A 23193-nucleotide genomic window follows, 5' to 3' on the forward strand; every position below is an offset into this window, starting at 1 on the left:
TCGCTCTCCATCGCGGGAAAAAACCTGGTCATCAGGTGTGAGGTACTCTCAGTATTGCTATATATGGCACAGGTCTGGCCTATCCCCAGGACCTGTGCCGCCACAGTCACCCGGGCCATCTTCCAATTCATTTGGAGATCAAAGATGGACCGGGTCCGAAGAGACTCTATGTACAAAGACCGGTGCAATGGGGGAAAAAACACGCCCAATGCCACCCTCACCCTGATGGCCACCTTTGTGTGTGGCTGCATCAAGCTGTGCGTGGATCCCCGGTACGCAAACACCAAGTGTCACTACGTACTGAGGTTCTACCTGTCCCCGGTGTTGCGAAGGATGGGCCTGGCCTCGCTGCCGCGGAACGCTCCGAGTAGTTGGACCGTTCCGTATCACCTGTCCTTCGTGGAGAAATTTATGAGGAAAAACACCTTTGACCACAAGTCCATCAGGAAGTGGTCAGCACGTAGCATCCTTGAGACCCTTCGGGAAAAGGAGAGGGCGGATCCTGTCGAGCGGTTCCCTGAGCAGACTGTCAAAGCCATTTGGCAGAATGCCTCATCGCCAGAACTTTCCAACAAGCACCAAGACATGGCTTGGCTGGTGGTGAGAAGGGCTCTGCCTGTGAGATCCTTCATGCACGCCCGGACTCTCTGCCGCACCGCACGCTGCCCTCGAAGTGGCTGCGGGGGGGACGAGTCTGTCACACACCTCCTTCTGGAATGTGCCTATGCAGAGGAAGTCTGGAGAGGAATGCAGTGGTGCTTGTCGAGGTTCGTCCCGAGCAGCGCCGTGACGCGGGACTCCGTGCTCTACGGCCTGTTCCCTGGGACTCACACTGAGACAAACATTCACTGCGCCTGGAGGATCATCAACTCAGTGAAGGACGCTCTCTGGGTGGTCCGAAACCTGTTGATCTTCCAGCTGAAGGAGTTGACCCCGACCGAGTGTTGCAGACTGGCACATTCCAAGACTACGTGTTGAGGGACGCGCTGAAGCTTGGGGCAGTTGCCGCCAAGGCGCGGTGGGGAAAGACCACCGTGTAAGATCGGCCTGCCTAAAGAAGAACAGGGGGCCCATGCGGACGTTTTTTGGGCTCTGCTGATGCCTCAGCCAAATATATGCATAAGATTGAGAAATGCACAGACCTGTATATGACAAGGATAAATTCGAATCTGTGTTTGTAAATGTGGACATATGTATGGCATGATCAAATGTACAGACCATCAAATCATTTTATGAATAAAGTATATTTTTGAAATAAAAAAAAGTCATAAAATGGGAATCCACAAAATGTTGATAAATATTCAAGAATCTGGTGTAAGTAGCACAGAATTTAACAGTCAGGAATTACTCCAGGCTCTGGTTGGTGAAAATAGGCAAACCAAAGGCCTGTTATATGCATGGGAAAAATGGGGAATGGGATCCACAACGTACAATTAGAAATCCTGAATTCAAACTAATCAAAATGGCATGAGGGGCCCTCTTGTGGCACAGTGGTAATGACCCTATCCCTGCACCAAGAGGCCCAGGTTCAAATCCCAACAGTTCCAGATGCTTGTAATACTACCCATGAACAGACTGATTAGAAAAAAAAGGCTAAAATTAAAAAACATAAAGATGGCACTTGGTGTATTCAGTCAGTGCAAACTGTGGGCCTTGATCATTAAACCCAGAATAAAAGTAGGCACAAACTTGACTTACAAAACACAAACAACAATTTGCATTTATAAAGAAGCTTTAGGATTTTTACTGGAATAGAACATCCCAAAGCCCTTCACAGGGGCATTAGAAAATGAAATATGACATTGAGCTACACAAGGAGATATTAGGGCAGATGACCAAAATATTGATTAAAGCCTCATGTTTTAAATGGAGTGTTTTAGCAGGAATTCTAGATCTTAGGGTGAAGGTAGCAGTGCGGGTGTAATTCAATTCAGGGATGCTGTAGGGGTTGGAATTAGATGAGTAAAGATATTTCAGAACTTGTAGGGCTAAAGGAAATTAGAGATAGGGAAGGGCCAGGCCATGGAGGAATTTGAAAACGATTGGAAATGAAATCTACTGAACAGTATCACATATGCAACTAAATAAGTATTAGCATGACAATGAAAAATATTGTGCTCAGAACTTGGACAATTGTGGCACAGTCATATTTATTGGCCATATCTTATCAACCTGTTAAAGTGGAGATCAACATTCTTATTGAATGACCCTTTCTCTCCATAGTAATGATGCGCCCACAATGGTATGGTTACAATTATATGATATTGACCCACTGTCGATAAAGAAACAGCAATATATGTCCATCAGAATATTGGGCGACTTGGGGGGGAACTTGGAGATGGATGGTATTCATGAGACATTTCTGCTTCATTCCATCTTGCTGGTGGAGGTCATTGGAATGGAAGTGAGCATTTGTATGCAGATCATGTTGTTCAATGGAATGCTGACTATTTATAGGTGTGTCGACAATGATACTGTTTGAGTTAATGCAGCAATTTTTAGAAAATGCATTATACTCAAGCGATATAGGTCAATGTAATCTAAGCAATGGAACATATCTACTTAATGCACATCTTTCAGCATCCGGGAACAAAGAAAACAAAGTACTTGACAATCAAAAACATCAAGGCACTCTTTTTGATCTTATCATTTTACCAGCAAATACACAAATAGACTAAAGTGCATTTAATTTCTGGTGTGAGTATGTGTGTTTAGATCATATGCCTCAATGCTGGTGTTAATTATTGACTTACTAAGGAGCAATGTAGTTAGCTACATCAGGATTCCCAGTTAGTTACATCAGGATTCCTAATGACCTACATGTGGCAAGTGCCATCATGTTGCTGATTTGAGATTGATCAACGCTAGAGGGACTTTTGAGAGGTCACCTTGTGAACCAATTTTTGGAGAATATTCACTTTTAAACTTGCTCATATTGCAATGATCTTGATAGGGTTACACCAGTTAATGTTCTTCTCAATGAAGTCTGATCCAAAACTACATGTTGATGTTGGACCCAGGAAATGATGGCACCATTAAAGCGCCAGGGAAGGTGATCTTGCTTAAGATGGGAATTATGTGCCATGTTGGTCCAACTATGAATTCAGTGTCTGAGCAGCATATCAAACAGCACATGGGTGTTGAAAGAGAAGTCTTGGGTAAACGTTTAAATTGTTCTCCATGCGACCTTTTCATCTCCACTTTATTTCCCAGAATGAGGGTAATGCAAATGTTCCACAGTAACTAGATTCTCATTGATTGCTTTTTCCTGAAACTGGAGTAGCCACTCCACTCCCTTCCCGAACCATGCTACTTCCATGTGACAAGAAAGGTTGTTTGAGTGCACAAGCCAAAAATGCAAATGAATTTATCTCTCATTTTCAGGCACATGGCAACTGAACTACTAGCATTGTTCTCACTGAGTAATTGAGTCCATTGTTCAGTGGATGGTATTTTATTAATCTGAGATTGATTGCATCATTTACAATTGCCTGCCTTCTTATGTTGCAGCATTGAGCGGGTATGTATCCCTGCATTGTGAGAGTCAACTTTCTCAGCTCTCCTAGAATGTAAAAACAATAAACCTGGCAAATAGGCTCAAGTGGCTCAACTGGTCTTGCAGTTATTTTCAATCAATCTGTTTGGACTTTTATGGTATAACTCTGGTGGAACTTGAACCTGGATCTCCTGGCCCAGAGGTATGGACACTACTACTCTGTTCCAAGACCCCTTCTGACTGGACTTGCATACCTCCAAATAGGGGTCCAGAATGACCAGTATATTCATTTCCAACTTTGTTTTACTATTTAATCCCTCTGGATTGCAGAGGACGTTCAGACAGTTGAACACTGGGAACGTTCACAGAATTTGCTCTGAATCTGACACAAGTTTTCTGGGATATGGGAACAAAGGCAGCAACTGATGCCACGGAGGCAGGAAGCCAATGAAGACTCCAAAGGATGCCACACTCCAAAGGAGAACAGCTCCCCACTGTCAGAATGGTCTCTTCATGGTTGTGAAACCTGGCAGCTCCTTAGCTGGCAGCCTCCTGGAGGTAGGCCAGAAAACTCCTCAGCCACACACCATACTCCAATGAAGGAGCCAATTCCAGTCCTGTGGAAAGGTGACCTTCCCATAGAATTATCCTCCTTATTCTCAAATTTGCAGAAGACATCTGAGAATCCTTTCATTTGGAGGCAACTTCATTCTTGTATTTCTGCCTGAGCAGCCCCCAGTTAGAGTCATAGTCATAGAGATGTGCAGCACGGAAACGGACCCTTTGGTCCAACTCGTCCATGCCAACCAGATATCCTAACCTAATCTAGTCCCAATTGCCAGCATTTGGCCCATATCTCTCTAAACCCTTCCTGTTCATATACCCATCCAGATGCTTTTTAAATGCTGTAATTGTACCACCCTCCACCACGTCCTTTGGCAGCTCATTCCATACACGCACCACCCTCTGTGTGAAAATGTTCCCCCTTAGGTCCCTTTAAATCTTTCCCCTCTCACACTCAACCTATGCCCTCTAGTCTGGACTCCTCCACCCCAGGGAAAATACCTGGTCTATTTATCCTATTCGTGCCCCTCATGATTTTATAAACCTCTATAAGGTTATCCCTCAGCCTCTGATGCTCAAGGGAAAACAGACACAGCCTATTCAGCCTCTCCCGATAACTCAAATCTTGTTCCAGTCAGCCATCAGTTCCTCTAATTAGATGATGAACATTTCCAACAAGTTAAATAATTGGTCATGTGCTGTAATGGCAAGCCACAGACAGGCAGCTAGCAAGCAGGAGATCAGAATGTAGATATGGTCCTGTCCTTGAGGACTTGATCCTCCTGGAATGTTCCAGCCCAAGACTCTCTCACATCTTTCCCTGTGGAACACAGAGTGATAGAGGCCGAGTGATAAAATTCTTTGACGTTTCTCCAGGAAGGAAAACCAGAACAACTATAGAGAGAGGTTGGTTAGGCTGAGGCTATTTTCCCTGGAGTGTTGGAGACTGCGGGGTGACCTTATCGAATGTATAAAATCATGAGGGGCATAGATAGGGTGAATAGCCATGGTCTTTTTCCCAGGATAGGTGAGTCCAAAACTAGAGGGTGTAGGGTTCAGGTGAGAGGGGAAAGATTTAAAAGGGACCTTTGGGGCAAATTTTCACACAGTGAATGGCGCATGTATGGAATAAGCCGCCAGAGGAAGTGGTGGAGGCTGGTATAATAACAACATTTAAAAGGGATCTGGATGGGAATATGACTAGAAAGGGTTCAGAGGGATATGGACCAAATGCTGGCAAATGGGACTAGATTAATTTAAAATATCTGGCCGGCATGAATGAATTAGACCAGAGGATCTGTTTCTGTGCTGTACAACTCTATTACTCTATGACTTAGTAATGGTTGCCTCTAGTCCAAACTGGAGTACCACTTTATGGTATACAAAACCAGTTGGTCTAGTACTAGTCATTTCCAACGATTAGTGTCTTTCCCCCCTTCTGGCGCAGAGAAGGTGATATAAATAATACCACATTAGATCTTCAAACTATCAAGTTTATAATACTGTAAAATGCAGTTTATATAATGTTGTTTATAATGCTGTATTCAAGTTGGTTAGAACCACAGAAGGTTAGCAACACAGAAAAAGGCTATTGGTTTGGCCTGGTTCCTTACTGAAGCACTCCAAAACTAATTGCTCACAATACAGGGAACAGGCCATTTGATTTATCAGTTAAACAATTGATAAATTTCTTTGCATAGTTTAGAAAGGCTGGATCTCTTTCTGTTGTTGAACTCCTCAAGAGTCCCAGGAAAACTGTCCATTTGCTATGACAGCAAAGCGTCATGATTGTTGTACAATGAAAGCACCGTAATGGGTTAAGATTCCATGCCTGCTAACATTTTCTGGCGCTGACAAGTTGGTTTTCTTTTTCAGACTAAATAGAGACATTTTTTGCAATCTTCAGTCAGGCCTGATCAGCATTACAATTAAACAGAAGTGACATACATCAAGGGCTATGACTGTGCCAGGGTTAGATTGGTAAAGGGACAGCCAAATCTAAAGGCTGAAATGTTAGCTTTAACAAATATCTGAGCTGGTCAAGATCGGAGCCTTTTCTTTTGTCTGAAGCCAATACAATTTGTCTTGGCTCGAGCAACAAATGGCCTCTGAAGCCAAATTCTTTTCCAAATAGGATTCAAACCCACTGTAGCAGTGGGGTTCACGCCAATCCTTTTGACACCTCTTGCTCCGCTGATAAGCTAAAACTTTGGGCCAAGTGAGATGAAGACCTGAACAACTGATTATATTTCAGGTCATAGAGATGTTCACTATCTTTAAATGGTCATCAGTCAATGTAAAAGGGAAGCTCATGAGAAGCCAAACACAATAATGTAATTGGCTCAAAACTCACTCTATTAGTTGATTATGGGGAACAGGGAGCTGTTAACTGTATCTCCTACTGGACTGCTTGTTCTCTGCCACAGGATTTGGTGTCAGTAATATTTCAACAATCCAGCCCCAGGTATTCCGTAAAGGAAGTTGCAAAATGATTGAAGAATAAGAAACAACAGCAAACAAAATTAACAGATGCCACACACTTTAATAATGAATTAGTTTTCATTCACAGTTACTAGAGACCATATTGATTTAGCAATTGCATAATTCAGTTTGGAGCACTTTTCTTATAATAAATAACAAGTAAATTGGGAGTAAATCTTTGTGCATTCAATTTGACTAGCGTTAAGTTTTTTTGTGGGGGGGGGGGAGGGTCAATTTTTAGTATTCCAACTGTAATTGCAAATAAAGCTATAGAACTAAATATACAGATTCAGTTCACAAACAAAATAATGCCAAATCCATAACTAGAGCTAATTCACTATATGGCAATGCTTTGCATATGTTTTGATCATTATTGTTTCTGTCTTAAAGCTTAATTTGTCAGTTAACCTGATTTGAAAATAAATTACCACCTTGCAATAATAATCACTTTCACAACGAGAAAATAAATTCCAAATACAGCAAAAATACCATTCTGTTCCATACAGTTTGATCACGTGCAATTCTATTTTCAGAATAAAAATACCATACTAGATCTATTTGTACAAATCTAAAATTTCAAATAATTTTAATTTCATTTTTGACTGGAATCTGAATGTTTGTCATTACTTTAATATTTTGAATCAGGGCTGATGATGGGTTTCTAGATAAATCGTCACTTCGTTTACTGACTCCACAGAAAGAATGTGGTCATAACTTTCCGTGAAATTAACATGGATGTCATACGCTGGCTTATTGTAAAATCAGGAATACTTCGCTGGTTGTCAACTAAATTCAGTGAAGGGGCATCTTGGAAAAATTTGCCCCTGGCATTTAACTTTCTTCTCTGCACTAAGAATGCAACAGCATCTGTGAATAGGCTAAAAAATGAATGTGTACTCTCTGACTGTAGACCAATGCTCCCTGCTCAATTTTTTGTGTCACTTCTCTTCACTGGACGTGATAAGATAATGTTGACCTTGGATCTGTTGATATACTTTTCTCTTTGTTTTGGTCAGGGTTTAAACAGGTGAAGATCAATGGAATGAAATCATTCTGGACAATGGTGGCAAACAAGTGTTTAACAACATTTTATGGTATTGTAATTTTGATCTGTTCAATTTGAATATGCTAGAATTTCCATTACGTCTGAAGCAGTAAAACATCTCTACGCAGAGAGTGCTTTTAAAATACATTAGAGATGTGGAGGCTGCATTTCTATTGGGTTGCAGATCAGATAGGGAGTTGCCAGGGTGTCTTCTTTTCCCTGCTCAGTGATAGTGATGGGGCATGCGGTCAATTCTAATGGGCAGCTGACCAATTGTAGGTGCACAGGAAATCCGCTAACTTCAAGTTGAACATTACCAACAGCATTCAAATAAGGGCGGGAAGCAGCTGTTCATAAAGAGGAGGAATGATAGGGTAGGGGGAGGCATGTTATGGATGATCTTAGATGATTTTTATGGGACGAGGGGATGCATTCAATGAGTTCCTGGAAAGCAATTTTCAAATGACTTCCATCTGTTCCTTGAGGGACTGCTGATTAGGCTGCCTAGTGCTCAAATTTCATAGGACCTCACTTTTTTAGAATTCTTTCATGGGCAGAGGAATTGCTGACAAGGTCTGCACTTGCTGCCCATCCCATTCTGCCTTTGAACTAAGTGGCTTGCTAGGCCAATTCAAGGAGTAATGAAGAGTCAATGGCATTGCTCTGGGTCTGGAGTCACATGAAGGCCAGATTGGTGGTAATGTATTAGATTTCCTTTCATTCAAGAGTATGAGTGAACCAGATGGGTTTTTGCAACAACAGTTTAACAGTTTCACGGTCACCATCAATGAGATTATCTTTCAATTCTAGACTTAACTAATTGAGTTTAAACTTAGATTGGGTGGGATTTGAACCCTTGCCCTCTGGAGCATTAGCTTGGAGTCTAGATTTTCTATCAAGATTACCACCAAGCCACTGTCTGCCTCAGATTTATCAGGTTCCACCCTGTTCTGAGTCATAAAACTGGTGGCTAAATTGAAAACTACATCAGGTGGGACTTAGGCAACAAGCTGGCAGAGAGGCTTCATTTGTCTGTTTTGATCTTGCTGGGCTCTGTTAAAGTTGAAATGGAGAACAGAAGTGAAACAAAAGCATCTGATGTTTGTGCAGCTGACTTTTATGTAAAAATGCCAGGACTCGGAGACTGGGGTTGGTTTAGTTTTGATTAAGTTGCACCCATCTACATGCCCTTTTGCTTGACTTTTAAAGGTTTCTGACATGGAGTGGGGATGGGAGAAATATTGTCATTCCCAGCTTATTATTTTTTTCAGTGTTAGACAACAATCTGTGAGAGGAAGAAAAGCCCACCCATCACATGGATGCATGAGAAGGCTGGTAACTCAAAAAATTCCACATCAAGAAATAACAGCAAATGGTTGTGTTAGCCTTTTCAGTGGGAAAGTTTCAATTTAATATCTCAGTGTTGGGCTTTTCATATTAAGAATGAAAACCATCCGCTCTCTGTTTAATCGGTAAGCTCAGTAGAGTTCCCCCTCAGACTGATACATTTGACTGTGTAACAAAGAGTAGGCACAAGCATGAGAAGGTGCTGCTTGCTTTATTAGTGAACAGAAGTAAATAGAGCCCAAGCATGAACACTTCTAAAGTCAATCACCCATTGCACTAAATAATTTACATCATGTTTCAACCCTGATTCACAGGTTGTTATTGTATAAATGTTTTAATGCGTTTGAAAATTGAGATTCAGCATCAAATGGCTTTTAAATTGAGGTCAAGGGGACATACAGTAAAGGACCAAGGTAAGAAAGACCAAGGAAGATGATGAGGTAAGTCTAAAGCATTGTATAGGTAATCAAGGACTGGTGTTTTCAAAACCTTTCTACTGGGATATCAGTGTTTGATGACCTCATTAAGGTCTGCTGTAAAACTGAAATTAGTCAGGTTAGCTCTGTCTGAAGAGCAAGTTATTTTTAAGAACCTGTAAACTATTCATCAACTCTCAGGTAAATTGCTGATGCTCCAGAAATTTGAACGTGTCGGAAACTTCATCTGCATTCTTCTTGAAAAGGGCAAAACAAATTCCAGTAATTCTGAATGCATTCTATTCACTATTTACTCATAATACAGGTTCGCTGGCCAGAAAAACATCAACTGTGTCTGTGAGGCAGCAACATTAACAGGAGATTAAGAAAGCTGGAAATTACAGGGAGAACTATCTCAGAATGCTGCTAAGGTCACTCAATAAATATCAGATTTCTAGTTCACTGTCGATTTTCATTGACAGCAATTTGATTTTGAATCACCTGACCTCCCTTACTGCACATACAGTAATACAATGGGTATCCTGATACCCAGAGAGACTGCACCAAAGTCATGTTTACATAAAATGTAATAGATTCTAAAGCATAGATCACCAAGAATAGAAACATAACCATGCGAAATTTTATCAGAAGTTTTGCAGTTTTCAAACAGAAACAAAAACCAAAATATAACTGACACACCAAAAGGTCACAATGAATCTGGAACAAAAGCTATATTGAAAATAAATACGAATGGTAATGGTTTTTAAATATATAATGCAAGGACTTTGTGAGATGACTGACGGATGGCTTCAACAGGTTTCATGCCTATGGCAAGCAGCTTGTAAGAGGACAACTGTGATGTGATGGAAGCTGTTCAGGTAAGGACAGGCGCATTTTCAGGATCCAAATCCCTCAGCTGGAGGGGCTCATTACTTACTCCTGTCTCATATATGGGATTGTCGAATGCTGATTCCACGGTGATGTGGTTGTAGGGATGAGGGCCAGCCAGTGGCAGCCTTAATGTGGACTTTCCCTGGAACCTGGGAAGAGAAGTAAAGTAAAAGAGCTTTGTCAAAACTCTTCATGGAGATAGAACACTGTGCACTAGGCAGTGGCTGCAGACACTCACATCTCACAGAAGCTGAGCGTCAATGGACCGGCTCACTACAACAACAACTTCCATTAATATATTACCTTTAATGTTGTAAAGCACGCCAGGCTCTTCACAGGAATGTCAAACACCATTTGACACTGAGCCAGAAAAGGATTGGTTAGGACAGGTGGCCACATGTTTGTTTGAAGAGGTAGGTTATAAGGAGTGTTGTAAAGGAGGAGAGAGAGAAAGAAACGTGGAGGGATTTAGACAGGGTATTCCAGATCTGAGGCAGCTGAAAGCATGGTCACCAATGGTGGAACAATTAAAACCAAGCAAGCATCTAGAGGAAATTGTGACAGCATTGTACTGTCCCTTTCTCTGGACTGGGTTAGGATTCGAGTGGATTACAAAGAGAGAAAGGAGCAAGGACATGGAAGGATTTAAAAAGTAATGAGAATTTCAAGAGTGAGACATTGTTAGACAGAGACAATGTAGGACAGTGAGCACAGAAGAGATTAATAAATAGGACACGGTGCAGCTCAAGACATAGGCAGCAGAGTTTTGGATGAGTAAACATTTACACAGACTGGTAGGTGGGCCAAGAGACCATTGCATTAGTCATATCTGCAGGGACCAAAAGCACAAATGAGTGTTTTAACAGTAGATGAGACGAGGTTAGTCAGAAACAATAAGCACTTATGGAGCATTCAGTGCTACCTGAATTTGCCACTTTATTAAATTTAGCTCGTAAACTATGCTGTAGATAAAACACAAATCTGAGCCATACAAAGCAGAAAATGTTCCAGTTTGTGTTGAATTTATTGATCAGAAGTGAAGCTTTAATACTTCTTCATTCATTTGGAGAAAATAAGCTATATTTCCCCTTTCCGATTGTTAATTGCTGCTAGAGTTGTGCTTGGGAGAATTTGAATGAGGGTTCCAAATAAAGTTAAGATGGGAGGTATATTTTTAAAATTAAATACTTAGATGTCAAAAACCGGCTGATAAGAAGTTGTTGCAAATTAATTAGGAGACTGAGCAAGAGTTTGACAATGTTCTGACCAAATGACAACTATATCAAATATTGATATTTTATAGAGATAGACTTTCTAACTGAGATTCCAGCTAGATAATTCATTGAACAGAAAATCCCAACTGAGCATGCACTTTAACCTTACCTTTCCCACTCAACTTTCTTGCATTCACTATACTTAAGCAATCTAATATACCGTGGCACAGTGAGAATCAGAAAGCAAAGACCTGATTGATTAAAATGGCAACGTTCAATTTTAAGTGTAAAAGTACTTTAGTAATGAAGTTTCCCCAATGTGTTCTTGAAAAACTGAGAAACTTATTTGAATAAGTGTAACCTAAAACTATTCAAATCAAAACGACTAATGATGTTTCTGTTCACAAAGTGATTTCCAATTGTTCTGATAACATTTGATCATTTTCAAGCCTAGCTACCTAAGGTTGAATGGTGGTAACAGAATGGGAGCTCCCATCTACAGTTCTCTGCCATGAGTTTCTGATATCCAGGTGGATTGGCACAAAAGCTCAGGGCTTGTTCACAAGAGAGAATCACTCTAGACAGTCCTCCTGTCTATTTACGCCTTTGTTCTCAGCAGGAAGTGAGCTGTACATGAATTCGGAGAGGAAAATGGAGACATGATAATTATGAACCAAAGATAGGTAGGAATGCACAACATGAAGAAGACATAAGACACGTGTGGACAGATATAGATAGATTGAGTGAGCGAGCAAAAATCTGGCAGAGGGAGTATAATATGGGAAAACGCTTTGTTGTTCATTTTGGTGGGAAGAATGGCAAATGACTGAAGAATTCTGAGATGAAGAAGGATCTATATTTTCCAGTGCATGAGTCACAAAAAGTTAGAACGCAAGTACAACACATAACGAAGAAGGTTAATGGGATGCTTTTCTTTATTCTGAGTGGAATTAAATACAAAATTGGGATTTTATGGCTTAACTCAACTTCACCATCTCAAGGGCAATGAGGAATAGGTAATAAACACTGGTCCAACCAGTGATGGTCACGTCCCATTAATAAATAGAAAAAAATTATATCCAGCATGGTGAGATCACACATCCCATTAATAAATAGAAAAAAATTATATCCAGCATGGTGAGATCACATCTTGAAAGCTGTTAACAGTTTTGGCCTTCTTATTTAAGGAAGGAGGTAAATGCACTGGAGGTGTTCAGATGTGGTTTACTAGATTGATATGTTGAATAAGTGGGTTATCTTCTGAGGAAAGGATGGACAGGCTGGACTTGTTACCACTGAATCTAGAAGAGGGAGGGGTGACTTGGTCGAAGTATAAAGGAAATATTAGGTCCTCTTGTGGGTGAAACCAGAACTAGGGGTCACTGTTTTAAAATGAGGGGTCACTCTTTAAGGTTTGAGATGAAAAGAAATGCTCCTCTCAGAGGATTATGTGACTTTGATACTCTCTGTCCCAGAAGGTGGAGAAAGCAGTCATTGAACGTTTTTAATGTGGAGGTAGGCTCTTGTTAGGCAGAGGAATTTAACATTTTTGGAGGTAGACGGGATTGTGGAATTTTAAACACAAACAATTCAGTCATGATCATATTGATTGGCAGAGCAGGCTCAAGGGGCTCAGGTGGCTTAGAACTGCTCCTATTTTTGTGTGTTCCTATATCTATTTTTCTCCCCTCGTTGTTCAAATTTTCAAACACAAGCAAATTCAAAAACGCAGCTGATTGTGAACAAAAGTTTTGCTGCATGTGCTTCTTGGAAATGGCCTCTAATTTTAAATGGACTTTGTATCCAGATTAGTAATCATGCCTGACGTTTAAACCCCAGTCCATGACGTTCACTCCTTACTGAATGACACATGAATGTTGTTTATTGAACTACTGGTGTCACAATCAAGAAGAAAGTGTTTTTCACTAAGGACAGGTAGTTATTCAATTGAAATAAGACCTAACAGACAATTCATCATATGTTAGATGAAGACAGCCCAGTATTAATAATGAGAAGAATGTAACTCATTAAATCCTTGATGAAATTAAGAGATATGTATCTAATTTCTAAATAATACAATTTGCCTGTCTATTCATAACATATATTGTCACAACATGAAAATAATTAATTAATTTTGCAATAAGAAAAATGCAACATCAGAAATCACCTTCAATGATGCTTTAAACATTCTTTCAGTAAGGCTACTTGTTAATATCCTTCATTTTCTATCCTTGCTTTCATAAAAAACATTATCGGTCTGCTCTGGATGTTAAATAAGGTGCATTATTAAGTTCAGCCGTTGCTGTTAATTTTACATTTTGTGCAACTACTCACTTTGTAAAGTAGAAATAGATCGCAGCGATGAGGAGAGCTACAATGATCACTGGGATGAACACTGCAATGGCAATGTGACTTCCTTGCATCTGGCTCAGAGAGTTTGCAGGTTTGGCCACTGCAAGAGAAGCAGGCATCTTATACACATGAAATAGTAGGTGTCTTCTATTTTACATCCATACCATTTACACATTGTAAAGTACAGCTCTTCTCCAAGTACATTTCTTCATTTGATTTTCTTTTCAAACAGCAAAGAAAATCTTGAACTTATGATCACTGGATATCCCAAAACACAGTGTAGCAAATGAAATGATTTTCAATATGTAATCACAGATGTGAAGTGGGAAACATTGATGATAATTGGCATAATAAACTCTCATATACAGCAGTGGGGTAATGACCAGATAATTTTTTTTCTCTAAAATTGATTGAGTGAGAAATGTTGGCAAGGACACCAGGAGTAAGTCTCCTGGTCTTCAAAATAGTGTAATGGAATCCTTTACATCCACCTACACAGGCAGACTCAAGCTTTGGTTTAATATCTCATCCAAAAGAAGGCATCTCTGACAGTGCAGCACGTTTTTAGTACTGCACATAGGAGCAGCTTGAATTCCCATGTTGAAGCCATTGCATAGAACTCAAACTGGAACTTTGTGTCTCATAGGCAAGAGTGGTACCAATGGCAGACACTTCATGCATCCACTGCCTTTGTAATAGCTATCATGGATTTTACTGTTTGGACTGTTCTTGCCGAGATGCGACAGATCTTAACTGTCATCTGCGGGAAATGAATTCTCTAAATGTCTCAATTTAGCTCATTTGGTGATGAACTTAAATTCTTGTTGTTCACTTACTCATTCACCTATCCGCGGAAATACTTGCTCTGATTTATTTTGATGATGACCTCATCAATCTGAACACCTCCATTAATTCGCCTGGTAACCTCTGTTCTGAGAAAATAACCTCAATTTTTCAAATATCCCCTTACAAGTAAAGCCAAGTACCATTTCAGTGAATGTCTTCTGTCTCCTCTCCATTGCCTTCATACTCTTCCATAAGCAGGGTATCCAAAACATGAGGTTGGATTTTTAGGCCCCATTGGAGCTGTGATCAGAGACAAACATGAGCTACAAATGGTGTTGGTGACCTATGCACCAATTCCTCAGAACATAAGAATTAGAGCAAGAGTTGTCAATTCAGCCTGCTCTGCCATTTAATACTCAGCCTTAACTCAGCTTTCCTGTTCACTCCACATAACCCTTCAAACTGTTATTAATTAAAAATCTGTCTATATCCTCCTTAAGTTTATTCAATACCCTGGAATCCACCATACTCTCCCCACCAATACCCCCTCCCCAAGTGGTAGCTTGACTATGAATGCTCATTTCAATTTGAACTTTAATAGTTAGAGAGAGAGGATGCCTCCATTTTGATGTGCCATCTCCCTTATCCATTCACCATTATAGCTTGTAGCTCTTGAAATGGCCAACCCCAGGGAAAATCACAATGAGTTTCTGTTTCTCACTGTTTGATCCCAATAGCAGGGTTCAGAAGCCGCAAGGAGGGGTCTCACTGCTGAATGCATGTATCCAAGTTTTCAGCGATTAGCAACTGGTAACTTGCCTTCAGATTAGGGTTGAAGATGTTTCACATTACTGATTATGCATCTTCCTTTTATCCTCACTATTTTTTAAAAGCACCATCTCTTTCCCCTCTTTGAGGAGCATTTGAGGAGTGCATAAAATTGCTTAAAATGCTAACGTTTAATTTTTTGAAAAAGCTTTAAAATGAAAAATTCAGCTCCTGAGTCTGGACATTTGTGGCATTGGAACGCAATGTTTAAATTACATCAGTAATCCAACCTACAGGACAGTTCTGCAAAAGGGCACCTCATTCTGCACTGTACACCATGGCAATTGATCCAATCCATACCTCCGATTTTCAACACTAACCCTTCCAGAAGAATGTGCCCTCTTCTTCCCCAGCGTACATTCTGGCCTACTTTTGTAATTGCCTATAGCATTCTGTGTTTACATTTTTCATTCCCTTCACCGTCTTCTATGTCTCTGAGATCACCTCACCAGGTTGAAAGACATAACATTCTCCTGACTTTTCTCATAATTCAGACTTTTGACTCTGGTGTCCAACCCTGCGCTTGGTCAAAATCTTGCTTTTCAGTCAGAAGTTGAGGTGATTATTCTCCAGAACATGAACACTTATCCTGAGGGAATGCTACCAACAGGTGACTAGGAGAGGAGAACCAGATGCCACCTTTTTGCCACCTTGTTTGGCTGCTGCAAAGATTTTGTTTCTTTTTAGCACACGGCCACGTCACACTACAATTATAACGTAGTCCACAAGTTTAAAATTAAAGAGCTAATGATAAGACTTTCTTGAATGAAAGGAAGTGGAATTTTATTACATAATAATCGTGAAAAGGTAATAAAATGTGACATTAAATACACACTAATATATGTGTAAAGTTTGAAAAGGAATGAGCGCCTGGTATAGATAGCAAGGTAAAAGAATATGCAGTTTAAAAAGTCCACAGAGTTCTTCAAGTTTAGGTTAAACTATGGCTTTTTAATTGATGCTCAGCTGTGGTAGGCTCTACGGATACGTTTGAGTTCTTGGTGAATGGATTATTGGAATAGTTATTCCCATTTCCTTTTATCACTGAGTATTGTCTTTTGTGAAGCTGAAAAAAAACAGGGAGGGAGAGAGTTTTCAGGTCTATGGTGATAAATGCATTTCATTCTTTCAAAGAAGCTACTGGAAATACAATTCATTGGTATATTACCATGTTTGGCTTCTTTGTTTTACCAAGCTTGATAATTTGCTCCTAAGTCTTTCCACCCCAATATGTGAAACTTATCCATAAAGACGTAAATCAAATGTGAACAACAGTCCTGAGTTTCAATAATCTTTGATAATTTCAGCTCATACTGCTTCTTGTTTGGTGGTTTCCTAGGCTGGTTCTGTCTGTGTTCAGTTGACTGCTGCTGTTATTTTCAACCAGGGATTGGTTTTCTTTTTAAAAACAATTTTTAATCTATGAATGTCACAGATATTAAACGCATATGATGAAAGTTGAAAATTTGTAGTCCATATTTACCCATAACATAACAAGGGGTACTATGTTGCTGGGGACATACCTAGGGAGTTGCTCAGATGGATGTAAGATTTGTATGGCATTATTCACAGAAAAACAGGAGAGCTCCCCTAAACTGTAACATTAATCTTTCAGTCAAACCCACCAAGTAAATTTACTGGTCATTTATCTTATTACTTTTTTTAGTACCTCGCTGTACAGACAATGGCTGTTGCATTTCTGTATAACCATAACTGCATTTCAAATCAGAAAAGGTAATTCATGGGCTGTATTTTGCTTTTGGAACATTCGGAGGATGACAAAGTTGCTGTGAAAATGCAAGTTCCTCCTTCTCGGATTAATGGCTCTTCTCTGTATTGTCTTCAGAAGTGTCTCTCTTATAATCTGTATCATCAATAATTCTCAGCATTTAAATGTCACAACTCCTCATCTGTATTCCCTTTTCCTGAAGAAAACAAATGATATGCTTTCCTCATAACTGGGAGCTCCAAATACTGTTATCATAATCACTGCTTTAACTGGAATCCCCTCCAATACATGAAGGCCTGATTTTGAACCTTTACTTTGGTGAGAATGATACTATCGGACGGTGGGGTTTGTTAGGTTTGAGCTCCATATTCCATTTCGCTCCATCATAATTAATTGAATTAAAGCACGGAAAAGCTGTCTGTCCAAAAGAATAAGACCTGATGAAAGTTTATGTTCTTTTATTTTGTTTAGTTTGGGAGAGTCGTTTTCTCCTTGAATTGTAATTTGTGTGCTTATAATGGAAGGCTCCTGGTGATGTATTCTCCTCAGACCTGGCTTCCCTCAGTTCCACAATCCTTAGGCTTACCTAAATTAGATTTTTCATTCTGTGCTGGTTTTCGATTTCCTATTCCAAGATGGAGCACCTTCCATTTATCTCCATTAAGACCTTAAAGCACATCTCATCACTCAAGAAAGTCAAGTCAGTGCCTCCAACACTTGACACTTTGTGAATAGATTCAATAATTTGTTGATCTTATGAACTACATGCAGCAATACTTGCTACAAAAAAACACTTTTGGCACAGATCCATTAGAAAATCAGCTGTAGTTTATATAAACCATAAAATGCCGACACTACAGTGTATTACTGGCAATCAGATATTCCCTAGAGCTCCTACTGCAATAAAAGGAGCATGCCGGGTTAGATAATCTATAGCCCATTTTGATTTAATGTGCTTGTTTGCTGATGGTAGCATAATTAATCTACTGCACTGTGATTGAAATACTATTAGAAACGGCTCTCCTAAATCTGGTGTACCATCTTCTTAACTGGGGCATTAAGTAAGGAGTCATTTAATGAACCTATTTTCCAACGGCTACCTTCATCTGCATGAAATATGTAGGCCTGTGCTTCCTATGTTTACTTTTAGTGGTGAATGCTTGTGGGGTCAGATTCCAACAAACTCCCAATGGACGAAGTTTTGTGTTGGAGTTATGAATTAGAGTCATTGAGGTGTACAGCACAGAAATAGATCCTTTGGTCCAACTCTTCCACACCGACCAGATATCCTGAATTAATCTGGTGCTATTTGTCAACATTTGGTCCATATCCCTATAAACCCTTCCTCTTCATATACCCATTCAGATGCCTATTAAAATTGTAATTGTACCTGCCCCCACCACTTCCTCTGGCAGTTCATTCCATACATGCACCACCCTCTGAAAGAAATAGTTGCCCCTTAGATCCCTTGTAAATCTTTCCCTTCTCACCTTAAACTATGCGCTCTAGTTTCAGACTCCCTTTCTCTGGGGAAACCTTTCTTAACATTATCAGTCAAAAGTTTATCACAATCAGTTTATGGTAGCCAAGGATACAGAACTGTCTCAAAGGTAAAAGACAGAGGGTGGTAGTGGAGCGTTGTTTTTCAGACTGGAAGCCTGTGACCAGTGGAGTGCCACAAGGATCAGCGCTGGGTCCACTACTTTTCATCGTTTACATAAATGATTTTGATGTGAGCATAAGAGGTATAGTTAGTAAGTTTGCAGATGACACCAAAATTGGAGGTGTATTGGACAGCGAAGAAGGTTACCTCAGATTACAACAGGATCTTGATCAGGTGAGCCAATGGACTGAGAAGTGGCAGACGGAGTTTGATTTAGGTAAATGTGAGTTGCTGCATTTTGGGAAAGCAAATCTTAGCAGGACTTATACACTTACTGCTAAGGTCCTCGGGAATGTTGCTGAACAAAGAGACCTTGGAGTGCAGGTTCATAGCTCCTTGAAAGTGGAGTCGCAGGTAGACAGGACAGTGAGGAAGGCATTTGGTATGCTTTCCTTTATTGGTCAGAGTATTGAGTACAGGAGTTGAGAGGTCATGTTGCGGCTGTACAGGATATTGGTTACGCCATTGTTGGAATATTGCGTGCAATTCTGGTCTCCTTCCTATCGGAAAGATGTTGTGAAACTTGAAAGGGTTTAGAAAAGATTTACAAGGATGTTGCCAGGGTTGGAGGATCTGAGCTACAGGGAGCGGCTGAACAGGCTAGGGCTGTTTTCCCTGGAGCGTCAGAGGCTGAGGGGTGACCTTCTAGAGGTTTACAAAATTATGAGGGGCATGGATAGGATAAATAGACAAAGTCTTTTCCCTGGGGTGGGGGAGTCCAGAACTAGAGGGCATAGGTTTAGGGTGAGAGGGGAAAGATATAAAAGGGACCTAAGGGGCAACATTTTCAAGCAGAGGGTGGTACGTGTGTGGAATGAGCTGCCAGAGGAAGTGGTGGAGGCTGGTACAATTGCAACATTTAAAAGGCATCTGGATGGGTATATGAATAGGAAGGGTTTGGAGGGATATGAGCTTGGTGCTGGCAGGTGGGACTAGATTGGGTTGGGAAATCTGGTCGGCATGGACGAGTTGGACCGAAGGTTCTGTTTCTATGCTGTACATCTGTATGACTCTATTTACATCGTTAATGCACAGTTGATATTCTGAGGCTTCACAAATTTCCTAAAGATCCACTATGACCAGGACGTTCATTTCCAACTATGACCCACTTCTTCTTACTATTTCTCTTTTTTTCTCTCTGGTCAGGTGCACTTTGTCTCTTTCAAAATCTGTAGTTATGGAATGAGGGATACGTATGGACAGAAACAATACTGTGAAGACTGGACTAGAAATCGCAGATCAAAATATAAAATCATTCGAGATTTGCATTCAGTTTATTTTTGCAAAAGTGTAAGTTCAGGAATGTTCAGTGGGCCTGTGTTGTTTTCTAATTCCACTTTTAAATTATGGCTGATCATTCAAGTTACCTGTACGATTCATGTAGGGGAAAGACTGGCATAATTTGAAGATTTAAAATTCAAAAGTGTTAATGAAAAATTAATTTATTCGCAGAGTGTGTTACTCCTAATGTCAGACTGTAAATTTGATTTAGCTCAACTTTCTGCACAGAAGTTTGCCTATTCCAGGAGCAGAAGAAATATCACCACAATGTGCTCCTACTAAACCTCAAGATCTGAAATCCAAGTTTGCAAATATTGGTGCGAAAATAAAACATTGGTTGATGGAAAAGGTATTTATGAAAAAAGAATCCAAAGCCTTTTTCAGGCATATTTGTTTAAAAGCAGTATCCAATGAATTTAATATAACACAAAATAAACTGAGAATATTGGAGAAACTCAGCAGGTCTGGAGGATCTGTGGAGAGAAAAAAACCCAGTAAACTTTTCGAGTCCGTTATGACTTCTTCAGAGAAGTTAAGTTATCCTTGGAAAGTGGGTGACACTATCAAAACAGTACTTTCTGCACATTCTTGTAGGGAGGCAGTTAAAGGTCAGTCATATTCTCTTACCTTCTAATCTACGTTCATTGAAGTATTTATCATAAGTAACTGAAATGAAAATCAGATGAATGTCATTTTAAGCTGTGTTAGCAGAACCAAAGTTTTACAATGATTGAATAAGTCAAGTTCTATTCCTGCTACATCAGACTGTGGGATGTTTACAAGTATTTTAAGCATTGTAACCTCCAATTTTGCACGCTTGTAACTAGATTATTTGGTATATTGGAAATAACTAAGTTCAAAGCTGTTTTTTTATTAACATAGATTACAATTTTTAAAGTTTATTTAAGCATATTTTACATTTTTCTGTAAAAAGTAAAATTCTCAGCAATGGTTTTGACTCTCAATTGCTTTGTTTGTGGTCCAGTGGTATAGTAAACAGGAAGCATTTCTCAAGTGGTGGAACACAGTGTCCTGCCTATTCTCTGTCTGGGCTGAAAGCTGCCTGTTACACTTGGGCCATTAAATTGAGGACCATTGGCAAGTTCAGTAAAATGCAGCAAACTGGACTCTGAATGATCAGAAATCATTACGGCCAACACTTCTACAAATGAGGGCAGAATTAAAGTATTAGTTAAGAGTACTCCCATGACACCCAAAGCCTGAGAATAAGAACAGAATACCCATCCAAAATGACTAAAACATTAACAGTTTTGACAAAATAGATCCCACCAAAACACCCCATCAAAAATAATTTCACCTGAAGGTAAGATTTCTCTTTGTCAGTGACTGCAAAATTTACCTTTGCAGAATGGTGGTGGGTTGCTCCACTCTGAGGGGTGTCCTGGAATGCATTTGATGTTGGCTTCCCCTTTGAGCTCATAACCGTCATAACAGGCAAACCGCAAGGTTTCCCCTGCTTGATACAGCCTCTTCTTTGTGGTTTGGTAACCATTGTCAGGCACCCCAGGGTTGTGACAAGGCTCAAACACCTCCACTACAAAGATCAACATCAAAGACATTTTCAGTTGTAGCAAAAATAAAAGAAAACAGATCTCAGTGCCTTTCACTTAATATAATCCCATAAAAGTTGTCATAATATATTATTTAAGAACCAATCTAACAGTTTGTAATAAAGAGAAAGGCGTATAGATTATCCTCTTGACTATTTTGATAATGGAATTCCCATTTGTAGTGAAATAGTTACCTCGACCATTCTCCGAGCATTTGTTAGAATGGTCTATTAACAAGCTAAGTTAGAGGCTTTTCTCTATGTTATTTACATATTTCCAATTGAAAGAACACTGCTTGGCATAATGATGGAAAAATAAACTGCTCTAGGACTTAAAGCTGAGAAAATTACAAAACTATTTCACTCTTCCCCTTCCTCTGTTAGAGAAGCTGCTTGAAAAAAATGAACAAACTGTATCTCTGGAGATAGCAGGCAAAGTTTACAGTGGGGTGAATGAAACACTAAACAAGACGAAAAGTCTAAAATCAAAATTGGACACAAGATGCAAAGGAGGTCAAATGAACGAGGAAAGTATGCAGTAAATGGCTGGACCCTTTGGAGCATTGATATACAGAGGGATGTTGGGATGCAGGTCCATAGCTCCCTGAAAATGGCTACACAAGTCGAAAAGGTGGTAAAGAAGGCATAGGATGCGTTAGCCTTCACTAGTCGGGACATTGAGTATTAAAGCTGACAATTCATATTGCAGTTGTATAAAACTTTAATCAGGCCATATTTGGAGTATTGCATGCAATTCTAGCCCCCATACTATAGGAAGGAAGGAAGCTTAGCAAAGGGAGCAAAAGAGGTTTACCGGAATGTTGCCTGTTTAGCTACAAGGAGACATTGGACAAACATGGATTGTTTTTGCTGGAGCATCGGAGGCTGAGGGGCAATCTGATAGAAGTTTATAAAATTACGAGATGCATGGATACGATGGATAGTTGGAGTCCTTTCCCCATGGCAGAAATGACAAATTACACGGGGTGTTGATTTACAAGTGAGGGGGGGGGGGGGACGTTTGAAGGAGATGTGCAAGGCAAATCTTTCAGAGAAAGGATACTAGGTGCCTGGAACGTGCAGCCAGGAAAAGTGGTAGAAGCAGATATGATAGCAACATTTTAGGAGGCATTTAGATAGAGACATGAACAGGCAGGGAACAGAGGGCGACAGAAATGGTTTTGGCTGATGGGATTAGTTTAGAATGGCATCACTGTTGGCACAGACATTGGTGGGCTGAAGGGGCTGTTCCTGTGCTACACTATTCGATTTTTTGTGTTCTATGATTGAAAAAAACCAGGTATGATGCAGAAACCAAAAGCAACTGAAAACTGTAAGGCCAAAGAAGGTTCTCAACCCAAACTATGTATTTAAATGAGTAAAGGCTGTATCCATTGACTCTTTTCAGAAACTATGGCTTTACCAATCAGCACCATTAGATATGGATGTAGCTTAGTATTAGACATTTATTTCTGTGCTATGATAATGTACCAATCAAGTGAATTTCAGTTTTCACACTGCATAAAAGTA

At 40.0% G+C, this 23193-nt stretch overlaps 1 protein-coding gene across 5 annotated transcripts in view; it reads right to left on the minus strand.

Moving 5' to 3' along the window:
* Positions 1-23193, minus strand: part of sez6b (seizure related 6 homolog b) — a 904580-nt gene that overhangs the window by 23069 nt on the left and 858318 nt on the right. For 3 of the 5 annotated variants that reach the window (XM_072589686.1, XM_072589690.1, XM_072589688.1), the window contains exons 13-16: positions 21454-21648; positions 20721-20759; positions 13789-13906; positions 6583-10389 (exon numbers count right to left, since the gene is read on the minus strand). In XM_072589686.1, coding sequence (XP_072445787.1) covers positions 10224-10389; positions 13789-13906; positions 20721-20759; positions 21454-21648 — 518 coding nt within the window. In that variant the 3' untranslated portion in view covers positions 6583-10223. Of the gene's footprint in view, positions 1-6582; positions 10390-13788; positions 13907-20720; positions 20760-21453; positions 21649-23193 lie in introns of those variants that run through there. The other 2 variants (XM_072589687.1, XM_072589689.1) reach the window with 2 other exon arrangements.

Source organism: Chiloscyllium punctatum, chromosome 19 (assembly GCF_047496795.1).
Source record: "Chiloscyllium punctatum isolate Juve2018m chromosome 19, sChiPun1.3, whole genome shotgun sequence".
NCBI lineage: Eukaryota > Metazoa > Chordata > Chondrichthyes > Orectolobiformes > Hemiscylliidae > Chiloscyllium > Chiloscyllium punctatum.